We start from the raw sequence: 13,849 nt of genomic DNA, 5'->3' as shown, positions 1-13,849 counted from the left end.
CCCGAGAACCGGCAGTGCACGCCAGGGTCAGGTGGGTGGGTTTCCAGGTGAAAACCAGACATCTGTGCAGGTGACCACTGCCGCCACCAAGTCCTCAAGAGCCTAAGGAAGAACCGCCCTGGAGGAAAGACGCCCTGGCAATCCCGTCTGATCACATTTCTTCCAAAACATATCCTGAGTTGGCAAGAGGGACTCAGGGTAGTGACCGGCCATTTTGGAGTCAGATTCATGGAACTCAAGAACCACAGCTCACGTTTCCAGAGTTCATCTGAGCAACCCTTCCGCTTCCAGAGACCCAAGCCCACGGAAATGACTTGCCAGGATAACCTGGAGCGCCATGGCCCAACCGGACTCCACTCCAGCCTCCTCCCCGCATGCTGCCTGCATCATTGTGCTGCCTCAATCACTGCCCTTCCCAGCCTCGCTGGGGCCTAGTGGCCCTGAAAGCAGCACCCGTGTCAGTGCCCCTGACAGGGAACTCAGCTCCTCCTGCTGAGTCTGGAACAACACATACTGAAGTAAGGGCACTCCAAGGGGCAGCCCTGCAGGGGCTGCGACCTGTGTCCTAATTTGTGGCTGATGAGAGGCAGGCAAGATGGATAGATTTTTAAAGGGTAAAATAAAATGCCAGACACAAAAAAGTAGTGAGCGCTCCCAGTTCTCATACAAGTCAATGTCAAAGGCAGGGGGCTATCACAGCGTCGGCTGCCATTCAGAAGACCAGAGATGCAGCGGCTGGGGCGGGCACACCTCCAGAAAGAGAGGCCAACGCGGCCCTCAGCTCCACCTGCGACTTCACACTGCAGTGAAATCAGACCCCCAAGAGGAAGCTCATTTTGTCCCCCAAAAACTGGGGGAGAAGAGAGACATTCAGATGTGAAGGGGTGGGGGATGGTTCCCCTCAGTTGGAGAAAAATTCCCACCACCATACAGAGACCAAAATAAAAAGAAACCCGTCTCTCAACCACCCCTGTCACTAAATGCTAAGAGCTCTTCCTACACGGACTTCCTGGGGAAGGACCAGGAAGTAAAGGAAGATCACACTTTGTGCCCGGGAGTGGCTTCTTCCGCCCAAGACCAGGGGGCTACTGCTCCCACAGGCGCCTGCACTCAACCTTCCCCCCAAGTGTCTCCCACCATCCCCACTTATCCCCTCTTTCACACCCCCCAGTGGCCACAAACAGGTGAAACCTTTCTCTGTCCCCACTGCACCAGTCACCATCATTCTGATAAAATAAGAGGGTGAGACCCTCTCCCAACAAAGAGAAATTTCACCACTGGGAGGTGAGGGGACTGGGGGTACCGCGGGGGGACTGAATGCCTTAGGCTCAGTGGGAAGATTCATGATGTGGGAGATCACGATTTGGCCACCATGAAATACGTCTCTTTACCTTGATTGTTTTCTCTGACGGACATTTGACCTCTCCCAAACTGCCTAAAGAAGTTAACATAGAAGACCTGTTCCAGGAAGGAATTACTGTCATCTGATGGCTGTAATATAATGTAAAATAGATGTTACAATAGGAAAGGCACCAGCAAGCCTCTCTTAGCAAAAATTCTGTCTCTTCTTGGCCACATTCTCTAGGTGGCCCTGCTAGGAGTTGCCAGACAAACATTTACATTTATAAGGGAAATCTCCATTTGTAAAGGTATCTCCCTCTAGGGGGGGGGATAGCCTCTCTAGAAACTTATCAGTGTGGGTGATAAGGCCTTAAGTCTACATACCCTTGATTACTGTGATTTCTGTCTCCCTCCCCACCCCCAACATCCTCCTTTGTCTTTAGCTGAAGATGGTATTTAAGACGTGAATCTCTGCTATTGTGTTGAGAAACTTTCCCTGGTTTCTCCCATCTACACATGTTATTAAACTTGGTATTATTTTCTCCTCCTAACCTGTCTTTTAATTATTTGGCCAGCCATAAGAACCTTAAGGGAAAGGGCGGAAAGGGATTCTCCTTCTTCCCTGACAATGGCCTAAGGGCTTCCTCCAGTGCTATGAGCCCACTGCCCGCGCAGGCTGCTGGCGCCCGAGATTCAAGAGCCCAGAGACGGCAGAACAAACAAAAATGGCTGTGGCTCAAGCTGCTGGGCAGGCCACAGGCCAGCCTGCCAGCAAGCAGACTTTTCTGCAGCTGAGTGCTTGAGTGAGGAACAAGGGACACAAAGGAAAGTGCGGGCCTGCAGCACTCACTGCAACCCAGGCACGCGCCTGGCTCCCACCCAAGGGTACAGCTGGGCCCGGAGAGCTCAGGCAGAACCCGCTCCCAGGGCGGCAGGCAGGTGGCTGAAAAGACAGGCACCAGGCACTCCCATGCCTTACCCAGCTGCTCAGATTCTTACCCGGGGGGGTTCCAGGCACAGCAAGGGGACTGGAGAGGGGGATATTGACAGAGGTACCCACAAAGCGCAGGGCCTTTCTGACCACCAGGCATGGCGGGGGAGAGGGTATGGCCCAGGCTGGGCAGCTCACTCAGCATCCGAGAACACAGCAGAGGCCTTGGAAAGGCTGAGATCCGAAGGACTAGCATGAAGCCATTTGAATGAACTGTCCAGAATAAGCAAATCCATAGGGGGAGAAAACAGATGAGTTGTTTCCATGGGTTTGGGTTAGGAGAAAATAGAGTGTGAATGAGTATGGGTTTGTTTGGGGGTGTTGAAAATGTTCTGGAATTAGTTAGTGGTGATAGCCACACGACTTAATCGTTGTACTAAAAGCCACTGAACTGTATACTTTAAAATGCTTACAACGGAGTATTCTACATTAAGCAGATTTTTTCCCATAAAACTTTTGAATTTTTTAAATTAATCAGAGTATTGGTTAATTTTAAGTTGGTTGGGATATTTAATAAGGGTAATTAATGGAGTTATTAGGGGTAGGGCAGGTTGTAGCCAAGAGAGTAAACATCTGATGAGAGCTACAGTAACAAATCCTATGATTATACAAGCAACAGTCTACAATCCAGTCCATTGCCATTGTTCCCAACTTGGAGAGACCAGCCATGAAAATAGGTCAGTGATCTCGGGGGCCTTGGGTACCTGTTCAAAGATTTGGATAATATTATGCAATATTTTAACCTCTTGGGCAATCTGGTGGATGTAGGTTTGAACTTGTGTGTTGATGTACATTAAGCAAGTGATTCTAGGAAAGGCACAAAGCCTTCCTTCCTTGGTTGGTATAGACAGTCTAGGGCCAGGCCATTTTCTAAAACCATTTGGACAAGAGACTCATGAGACTGTTGTACAAGGGCTAGGATAGGTTCCTACTGAGTTGTTGTCCATGTTGTGTTAAGGTTGTCGCTACTTCTTGGTTGCCTCAGTTTGCTGATTTTGTGTGGGTAGGGCCAATTTACCTGTGCCCAGTCCAGTTAGTCAATCCTAGTAGAACTGAACACCCAGTGCTATAGGACTAACAGTGTCTCTATGGGTTGGTGGTAGCCTGTCAGGGCAGGAAACTCAGAGGACCTGCGACCTGAGGGAAGCAGGCTGAAAGACAGACAATGATGCATTGCAGAATATAGTCTGGAGAAAGCTGCTCAGAGGGCTGGGGAAGAGAGAAGCTCACTGGGTGAGAGCCTTGTGATATCAGCTCACAGTGAAACCCAAAAGTGGATGCTCCTGGTGTAAAATATTCATTAGGAGTCTTGGAGGTAAAATCAGTAATTTGCACCCATTCACTGGTTACCTGTGCTATATCATTACAGGGGCTATGGTTAAAATGTTTGTGGGCCAAGAGCTGTTTGGGCCTGGGCAAGGTGGCCTCGAAGTCTACCCCAAAGTGATCCCTCAAGGAGCAGTTGGGGCAGAAAGTGGGGAGAGCATTTTGAAGGAAGCCTGAGGCAAAGATGGTGTTGTTCGATGGAGTTGGCTACCACTGAGTCTCTCCGCAGGGTGAGCCCTTCAGCTGGGGTACAATAGATGATTGGAGGCCAAGTGACAGACCCTGCGACTCCTGATTCCCAGTGTATGCGCAGCCATCTCAGCCCATTGGACATAAATGGTGGTGGTGTCTCTGAAGCGTCTTGCTGGCAGTGTGGAAGGTATATGGGATGTGGTGGGAGATGTCATGATAGTGTCGGGAGGAGCTATGTGTGAGATTACGGTGTTGAAAGGGAAGGACTGGAGGCACGTGCAGTGGGTGTGTGACCAACAATGGTCAGTGAATGGACAGCCAGGGTGTAACTGGGGAAATCAGAGACCAGCAGAAGTCATGTGTTTAAAACAGGACACCAGGCCCAAATGGAGTCGCTTAAGCTATGCCCCACATCAACAAGCCGAGACTTAATCAGACTTTTGGTCCTCCCAGGAATGGAATCTTAAACCAGTCAATGGGAATTGGCCTGATGAGCAGCAGGTAGGTCATCTTCCTGATAGAGCCCTGCCATCCCCTAAAGGAAGGTAACCTTGCAGTAACTAACCATCCTTTTTTTCTAGTGTAACTTCCTTGTTCCTGCTCCCTTCTGCCTATAAAAGTCTTTCATTTTGTACAGCTTCTTGGAGCACCTTTCTCTCTGGTAGACTGGATGCTGCCTGATTCATGAACTGTTGAATAAAGCCAACAAGATGTTTAAAATTTACTCACTTTTATTTTGTTTGGTACCAGTTTGGTGGCAGCAGTGGATCCAAAGGAGACATCTGATGGCTTAGGGGATGAGAAACACAAGCATTGGTACCCTCAAAACCTTTGAGTTCTCCATCCTTTTTGCTGTTTCTGAGGGCCGTGGGTAAGTTCCTCTCGGATCTGAGATCCACTGTCTTTGCGTTGAGCTCCCGATCTAACTGGCTTTCCAGTCCAGGGTCAATGGGTCACTCTAGATTGACAACATGCTCTATCAGAGTATCAGTATTAGCCTTTGGCTAGTCCGCAGTGTCAGACAAAGCCTTAGCGGGTCAGCTTGAGCTGGCAGATGATTCTACCAGGATCCTGAGTCCCTGATCCTTGCTTATTCAACAGTCCCTATTTGTTGGAGTCTGCTGGTTGAGTCTGCAGTCTCCATGTGTTAGGGTCTGCTGGTTCAGTCCGTAGTTTTTGCTAATGGAGAGGAGTGGAAGAAATGTGTGCTCCATGCACACCCAGTCTTTGAAAACTTCCCACGTGCATTTTACATGCATTTTGCCCCCTGTTGACTGTCGATGGGTTCTAAGGAAATGATGAAGGCACAGTGAGGAGGAATTGTGGATATCTGCATGACTATTTTGAGGAGTGCTGCCCCCTCAACCTGAACAGCCACCCAGCACTACTAGAAATGAAAGACATCCCATCACCATGGATTGGAAGGCTCCTTATTGTGACGATGTCAGCATTATCCAAAGAGATCAACAAATCCAGTGCAGTCCTTATCAAAATCCCAAGGACGTTTTGTGCTGAAATAGAAAAAAACCATCCTAAAATTCTTATGGTATCTCAAGTAAGCCCAGATACCAAAAATAATCTTGATACTAAGTTGGAGGACTGATTCTTCCTGATTGAAAACTTACTGCAAATCTACAGTACCAAACAGCATTGAAATGGCATAAAGACAGCCATATTGGCCAATGGAAACAGAATTGAGAGCCCAGAAGTTAACCCTCATCCGTGTGATCAAGTGATGTTTGACAAGGGTGCCAAGATTGTTCAATGAGAAAAAGTCTTCTCGACAAGTTGTCTTGGAAAAAGTGGATATCTACATGCAAAAGAATCAACTTGGACCCTTACCTAACACCACATACAAAGCTTAATTCCCAGTGGATCAAAGACCTAAATGTAAGAGCTAAAACTATAATACCCTTAGAAGAAAACAGCAGGGAGACAGGAGACAAAGGTTAAATTCTTCTCCCCGACGGGCTGTTGAAAAGGGCTTTTGAAGGGCAAAAGAGTGGGTGCGGGAAGGTTGGGGGCAGTCCTAGGCATTTTGCACAAGAAGATTTTCATATTCTGTAATACATCCCACATTCAAAAGGCAGTGTCCTTCACATGATCAGCAGGGGAGTTCTTGGTCTCCCAGGTCATCCTCCAGTCACTTGTGCAGCCACAGTTTGAGTCTTGCCAGCCGTCTTGTGGTCTCACTGGCTCAAACCAGTTGAAACTTGCTCAAGGAGAAAAAACGGAGTTTCTGAAAAACAACTCATGGCCCAAGACTAGATCCTTAGTAAATATCATATGGAACGTGGCTTAAGAAAGTAGTCTCCAAGGGACCATTGATAAAAATCTGTTTGGGGCCCCATTTGATTTTGGGCTTGGTTTTGGCCCTGGCTATGGTATCTGTGCAGGGATGTATGGATATGCAAAATGTGGAATATACATACAATATCATATTATTCATCCTTAACAAAGGAAGGAAATTCTAAGATATGGGACAGAATGGGTGAACCTTCAGGATATTACTCTAAATGAAATAAGCCAGTCACAAAAATACAACCTTGTGTGATTTCCCTTCTATGTGGTCCCTGAAATCGCCAGATTCAGAGAGACAGAAAGTGGAACGGTGTTTGCCAGGATCTGAGAGCAGAAGGAATGGAGGGTTATTCATGAATGGTTATAGAGTTTCAGTTTTGCAAGATGAGAAGTGTTCTGAAGATGGATCATGGTGATGATTGCACAGCAATATTAATGTATTCAACACACTTAAAGTGTACTTAAAGTATCTATGGGGCCTGATGACTTGTCCTGGCCGAGCACATGCTTGTGCTGTTGCACATCTTACCCTTCACTGTACAGTTGGTAAACTGGCCCAGGAAGAGGCAGGTACTGGCCCAGACCACAGGAGGTAGTCAGAATCCCAAAGACTAGACAGGGCTCCAGCTTCCTTGGCCAAGGCTCTGCCCCTTCCCTCAGGCTTCCTTTGGTAATGAGAGGTATTAAGATCCTAGGGGGTTGCTGCCCAACCCTGTCCATATGGGGTCATATTCCTCTCCTCATCATCGCATGTGCACAGGCACACCCACTCACACTGATTTCTTATGTGGGGGCCATGGAAGTGCAGTCAAGAAAGAGCCGACACTGGGGAAGTGACAAGAGGCAGGAAGGAGAGAGGTTGGAGGCAGCTCTCTCATGGGGCCATAGCATCCGTTCTCCTAGATACATGCCCAGAGGCCCAGAGATGGGCAGAGTAATCCCTATGGTTCCTAAGTTTCTACCTGTTCCAGACCCATCCCTAGCCAAGCTTGGAGGGCACAGGACTGGAGTCCTGCAGTCCACCTCTGTGGGCACCCAGAACTGTGATGAGCACATCCTCCTCTTGTGTAGGCATTGGGAACAGAAGAGAAGATCTCAGTGAGGGTCCTCCTGTATAAAGTGGAGTGCATCCAGTGGGTGATTCCAAGGGTTCCAGTCACTCTCAACATGTTTGTTGGACTAGGTTCTCTGTTGATGACCTACTGTGCTCTGAAACGCTGAGAAAATGCTTTCCACCCACTTGAGATCATTTAGAACTAAGGAGGCTTGGGGGCTTGGGCGGATGAGAAGTTGGGATAAGGAAGAAGATGCCAGAGCCCTAGACACCAAGTCTAGAGACAAGAGAGAAGACCAGTCATTGTTCTTATCTGGAGGTCCAGAGGTCCTCATCTGGCGGCAGGGTCATTGTCCTGGTTGAGGTTGGATGCCTCAGGAATGAAGAAGACACCTGGTGGGGGACAGCAAGATGGGGGAAAAGGTAGGCTCCCGAGATTCCTCCCACTCCTTCGAAGGCGACAGGTCCTGCTCTTTTACCCCTAGGAGTCTGGGGAGCCTCTGTCTTGAGGACACCTGAAGAAAGGTTCTTTTCTGTTTGGTGGCATTTTGGCGAGGGCTGCAGTGCTAGTGCCTGCCACCAGGGGACGAGCAGCCAGTTGTGTTAGTGGTGGCCAGTGAGTTTTTGTTTTTATTTTTTTTTTCAGTTGTATTGATATATACTTGATATACAGCACTCTGCAAGTTAAAATTGCTGTGTGGTATATTTGAAAGTTGCTAAGAGAGTAGATCCTAAAACTTCTCATCACCAGGAAAAAACCTTTTATTTTTGTTTGGTGATTGATGTTAAGTAAACTTATTTTGGTAACAATTACATGGTTATTACATAACATATATTACATATTACATACATATTACATAATATATATATACATCGAGTCCTGCTGCTGTAAACCTGAAATTTACATGGTATCCACTGAACTTTGCTTGACTCCTGGAACAGCGAAGAGTCAAACAGAGGTCTTTCTGGCTGTCCCCTTGCCTCAGAAACAACTTGTACCTCCTATTACTAGTGTTCATCTCCACAATCAAAGTTGGTCAGAAGCAGGGGGAGGGGTGCAAGATCTTCCCATGTACTCATTCAGCAGCTGTGAACTGAGGACTCACCCTGTGCCAGGTGCCCTGGTGGGCCGAAGTGCAGGATGAAAATGACCAAGTGGTCCTTGCCTGCCAGGAGCTCACAGTCTAGAGGGGAAATGGACAAAAGCAAAGACATGAGCAAGAAAAGAACAAGTGCTATAGAGAAACACAGCAGGAGGCTGTGAGGGAGGGCTGGGCATCACTGGGTAGGAGGGTCTGAAAGGCCTTACTGGGGTGACATTTGCTGGGACCAGAATGACAGGAGGGAGTCAGACCTGCACGACTCTGGGAGCAGTGTGTCAGGGAGATGGCATCACTGGTCCTGAGTCTCACAGGCAGAAGTGAGTTTGGCCAGAGGAGGTTAGAAAGGTGGCCAGTGTGGTTGGAGGGAGCCTGGGAGGAGAGAACAGGAGCTGGGGTGGAAGGTAGGGCCAGGGCCTGGTAGGCTGTGTCAGTTACCTTTCCCTCTCTGACTTCATTGCCCCTAACCTTGCATTTCAAAACTACAAATGTTGACTATCTCACAATTTGTGTGGATCAGCAATCCGGCATATTTTAGCTGGGTGCCTCTGCCTCAGTGAGTTTAATAGGTTGGGGCTGTGGCCTCAACTGAGGCTTGACAGGGGGAGGACTCGTACCCAAGATCACTTCAGCCCTCAGGGTTCAGTTTGGACTGAGAGCCTAAGTTTCTGTCTGTCTGTTGGCCTGGGCACCCCCGTGCTTCTCTCCTCTATAGGCCTCCACATTGGGAAGCCCCAAACACTGGTATTTGATTCCTCAGTTACAGGGATTCGACAGTGAGAGAGAGAGAGAGATGGAACATGAAAGAGGGAGTAAGAGGAAGTGAGAGACTTTGTTAGTTAAACTTTAGACAATACATCCCATCACCTAGGCTGTTATTATATTCAGAAGCCAGTTACTAACCACTTAGTGGTTCCACGGGGATGGCTATACCGTGGGTGGGGCTTACTGGGTACCACTGTGGAGGCTACCCACTTCATGGGCCAAGATGAGGCACTTGGGTCTCATTCTCCATAAAACAGGAAACAATTGAATGGTTTTATGCCGCAGGATGGCAATATCTAAATTTCCATTAGCTTCAACCCCCTCATGATGCTAACCTGAAAATGAGGCCAAGTTGGAAGCGACTGTTCCAATATTATATTGCTAGAACACAGGCCTGTTTTGAGTGGTGTTCTGTGCTACATATCACCCCTTCTTATTATTCTTCAACTCTAAGTTTAGGTACATGTGACACTAGCCCACAGGGGTAATAGATATTATGTCATATACACCGGGTAATGTCCCTAGGAAGTAGATTCTAGCTTGATCATCATGGTACAGGTTTGGAGACTGGGGAGGACCTGAGTGACACAAGGATTTTCCCAGGAAGCAGAACTGGTAAGAAAAAGAAGGTCTGCATTCATCTCTGTCTCCTCAAAGCTAGGACACGACTTAGGATTCCAGGGAGCTGTGGCTATGGCTGTGTATGCTCCTTGTGTACAGTTCAGGAGATGATATGGGGGAGGAGGCTGAGCGGCCTGGGCCCAGGGGGCAGCTCTCGACAAGTCTGATTGAGGGAAGGGGCCCAGGTAAAGGAATCTTGAAAAATGATCTACTTCCTTGGTCATAGACCCTGACAGATCTTAGAACTCTGGTATCCAGGCACCCACAGGCCCCCATCCAGCTCACTTGATTGGAGACAGTCAACAGGCAAAAACGTTTTGTTGTTGTATCCCAACTTTTGGAGAATCTGGACTCAAAAATGTCCAGAAAGAGAATCATTTTGGCGTTGCCGCCATTGGCTCAGCCCTCATCCCCGATGTCTCTGGGCGTCTGGAAGGAGGCAGTGCCGGCCAGGACACAACTGTGATCCCACGTGAGCAGTCCCACACCCCTTGTCCCTCATCGTGTGTGTGTGTCTGTGTGTCTTTGAAGAGAGGGGAAGGCAGGGCATGAGGGGTAGGTCATTCCTGGGCAGGAGCTGGTGGTTAGGTGTCAGAAGCCTGGTGGGTCTGTCATGTTCATACCCCAGGTCATGGCTGGCAGCATCAGAATGTGAGCTCCTCCACTCATATGTTACCGAGCCGTGGAGGTTTGATCTCCTTCCCTTCCTGACCACAGTTCTTTGCGGGGATGTCACTCTGTGTCTGAACAGAGGAGCAGACTTTCTCTTGGGGGTTGACCCCAGTGGCAGTGTGCAGCCAGCCCCTGATTCCTTCTGGCCCAGCTCCTGGGCAGTCTTTGCAGAACTCCACTCAGGAGGTCGTCGAGGAGATGCCCAATGGTTTCAACTCCACCAACTCACTAGACAAGGGGCAGGTGCATGAGACCACAAACACCATCTAGTGCTGCTCTGAGGTGAGAGCAGGAGCAGAGGGTCTCCACACTCAGGACCTTGAGATGATGGGGTTGGACCAGAACTAGGTCAGGACCAGACTGTGGCTGTCCCTTTTTCAAGCTAAAGGGGTTGTACATGCATGTCACCTTGCCTGATTCGAAGCTGAGCTGCCATGACCCTCTTACCCTTGCCCAGTGTGAGCTGCTGGAGGCCACTGAGGCAGAGCCAGAGTGTAAAGGGAACCACAGCCTGGGTATCCCTGGAAGGGATGTGGGATCATTTCTGTATTTAGAAGGACACATGGAAAGTTAGCTATATGGGTGAACCTTTCTCTTTATCCAGCTCCAGCTCCAGCTCCAGCTGCAGAGCTCCAGCCAGCAGCAGAAGCAGAGCAGTGGGCAGTGGTGGAGGTAGAGCTGTCTCCAGCTCTGTTGACATCACCCCTTCTAGCGCTGGAGCCAGCATCCGCTCCATCAGCAGTATTGGAGCTGGAGCAAGGGCCCACTTCGGCTCCAGCAGGAGTGGGAGCTGCTGAGCTGGAGTCACCTGGACCATCATTTCTAGTGGGAAGTTCATCTCCACCTGTGCTTGTTAAGCAGCATGAGAAGAAGCCTAACCTCATGGCCTTCCCTCCTAAGCTGGTGGTGGAGCAGTTGACCTTGATGGATGCTGTGAGCAGCTGGGCTCTCGGGCGGGGTGGAGCAGGCCTTCCTTCTGCCATTATTGCCTTAGACCTGATCCAGACTCCTATGATCTGGGCCCAAATCCTGGCTCCACTCCTTACCAACCGTACGACCTAGGCAACTTTCTGAACCCCTAAGATATTGCTGTCCACCTGCAGACCGTAGAGGTGGACATTAACAGGACCTGTTGCAAGGAGTGGCTGTGCCAACTCCATGAGGTAGAAGAGATGGAAAGCTGGGCAAGGCCTGGTCTATCAGTAAGGAGAGGAACTCACTGTGTGCAGCCAGATCCCTGGTGGCCCAACCTTCTGCAAGGAGGCTCCACAGCCTCAGGACTTATTAGACACCTGATGTGTACTTCACTACAAGGAAGACAGACAAGGACCGTGGTTGTAGCTGCCATGGGGGAATGGGCATCAGAATAGGGAATGGGACCAGAGGGGGTATCAGGGTGGTGGAAGATGTCCCCTTGGGATGAGCCGAGTTGAGCCACAGTCTGGAGCTTGGAGTTAGCCAGGACAGGGTGGGTGCAAATGACCCTCTCCCTTCCCTGCCAGTATTGGCTCCTGGGTCATCCTGTGCTGGGTGTCCTCGGTGGACAGGGAAGAAAACCCAGGGAATCTCACAAGGCTCAGGCCACATCCTGAGCTTCCTGAGCTCCAGCTCTAAACTGTGACTCCTGTGTGGGACTTTTGGGGATGTGGACACAGAGCTGGGGTGTGGCAATGCTGGGTGACACTCCCCCTGTTCCCCAGGAGCTCTTCCGGAAGGTGGTGCCCTCTCAGTGCCTGGGCTCCACCTGGGGCAAGAGGAACAAGCCTGGCAATGAGCACCTGGCACCCACTCTCCAGGCCACCGTCGACCACATCAGAAGAGTGGTCAGCCTCATCATCACCACCTGCCTCGGGGACCTGAGCATGACGGTGCCGGACAGGGTGAGGGTGGTGGAGCACTGCATCCAGGTGGCCAGGGTATGCTGTGGGAGGCCCAGTGGAGCCCCTCTCTGGAACCTTGGGAACTGCCTCTCCACCTTTATCAGCTCCCAGGATTGCAGTGTGTGGTCTAAGCCCCTGCACAGTCCCTAGGCCCTTCCTGCCAGGGGTCCACTGATCTTGACTCCAGGTCCCAGTGGGAGGATGCTCACTTCCTACCTGACTCCTTCCCTGGGTTGAGCTAAAATCCTCCTACCTGTGAGTGTTACTCTTTGGGTCCTAAATGTGCCCTTCTGGGGCTCCCTGAGCATCTGTCTCATCCAGGAGAGGAGATTTAAATAGAAGGGGACTGAAGCTAGAGCAAGCAGGGCTCCAGCGCCCCACCTCACAGCTCATTCTCTTCCCTTCCCCAGGAGTGCAAGATCCTGAAGAACCTCTCCTCACCCTGTACTGTCATCTCTGCTCTGCAGAAAACCTCCACAAACCACCTGAAAAATACACGAGGGAAGTTTCCTGGTGGGTAGTGCCCCTCTCCATAGGAGGACCAGGGTGGATGAGGGATCTCCTGAATATCTGCCATTGGCCCCTCAGTCAGCTAGGAACTCCTGGGAGGCAGCAAATGCTGGGGACAAGGCCTGGGCCTTGGCAAGTGGTCTCTAAGCCTCCTGGTGTCCTTAGTGCACCAGTTCTGCTTCAGTACTCGGTTTCCCTAAATGTCAGGTACTGGGTTGAGCCACATTGGAGATTTTCAAGTGTTTATAGCAACAGAACTCTATGCCCAGTTGAAACTCAAAGTGGTCAAAAGAGAGCTGCTCTGTAGAGCTGGGGAGTGGAGACACCAATGACCAACAGGAGAGTCCCCTCCCAGTCCTACGAGACTTTAGAGCTCAGTGGATCCCAGTGAGAACACTCCTCCAGGGAGGTTGAATCTCTTGGGTTGTCAAAGAAAAGGGATTTGCACTCAGACCCCTTACACTATCCCTAAATTTATCTTTCCCTCTTTCCCCTCCCCTCAGGGAGAGCTCTGAAAAACTTAAGGAGCGCTATAGCCAAGAAGAGTCCTTGAGCAGAGAACTGATGACAAAGGTAAAGTGGAGGATAGGGGACTGGAAAGAGAGGAGGAGTAGGGGGAGTGGGACAGGGCAGGCTGAGGTTTTGATAGTTTCTGACTTGAACTTTCTCTGAAACATTCCCGTCTATCTTGTCGAGGTTAACAAGCAGAGGGATCTGTTTGGTCCATGGGGCGGTGGGGTGCTGTTTATAGGCAGGAGGCCCTGGTCACGGGACACAGTGGTGTTGGCTGGGCTGTTCCAGGATGAGTTGCCATGCTGGCACCATCAGCAGGTCTCTGGCTTCCATGCACGTCCATCTTGATGGATGTAGCTTGTTCCAGGCTGTTGGGTGGTTTGGGGGGGGGGGTTAGCCCTCAGCCTAAACCTGTCCTCAGGAAGCCAGGTCCCAACTGCTCCTTCTGTCTTCACCATGTCTCAAAGGGGAGGTCACCCTGCCTGCCCCAGGGATGGGCACAGCAGGGGATTCCAATGGCCCAGGTGGACAAACAGGCTGCTCATCCTTGGGTCTGAATGGCTGCACCAGAGATAAATGTGTG

General features: G+C 50.1%; 1 protein-coding gene across 1 annotated transcript in view; it reads left to right on the top strand.

Annotated features, from left to right (window-relative positions):
• Positions 1 to 11,183, top strand: part of LOC131418962 (ral guanine nucleotide dissociation stimulator-like 3) — a 167,192-nt gene extending 156,009 nt beyond the window's left edge. The window contains exon 6 of the mRNA XM_058563529.1: positions 10,980 to 11,183. Within this exon, the coding sequence (XP_058419512.1) occupies positions 10,980 to 11,160 (181 nt within the window). The 3' untranslated portion in view covers positions 11,161 to 11,183. The remainder of the gene's footprint in view (positions 1 to 10,979) is intronic.
• Positions 11,184 to 13,849: the final 2,666 nt, after the last annotated feature.

Source organism: Diceros bicornis, chromosome 20 (assembly GCF_020826845.1).
Source record: "Diceros bicornis minor isolate mBicDic1 chromosome 20, mDicBic1.mat.cur, whole genome shotgun sequence".
Classification (NCBI taxonomy): Eukaryota; Metazoa; Chordata; class Mammalia; order Perissodactyla; family Rhinocerotidae; genus Diceros; species Diceros bicornis.
This window is presented reverse-complemented; position numbering and strand designations above follow the sequence as displayed.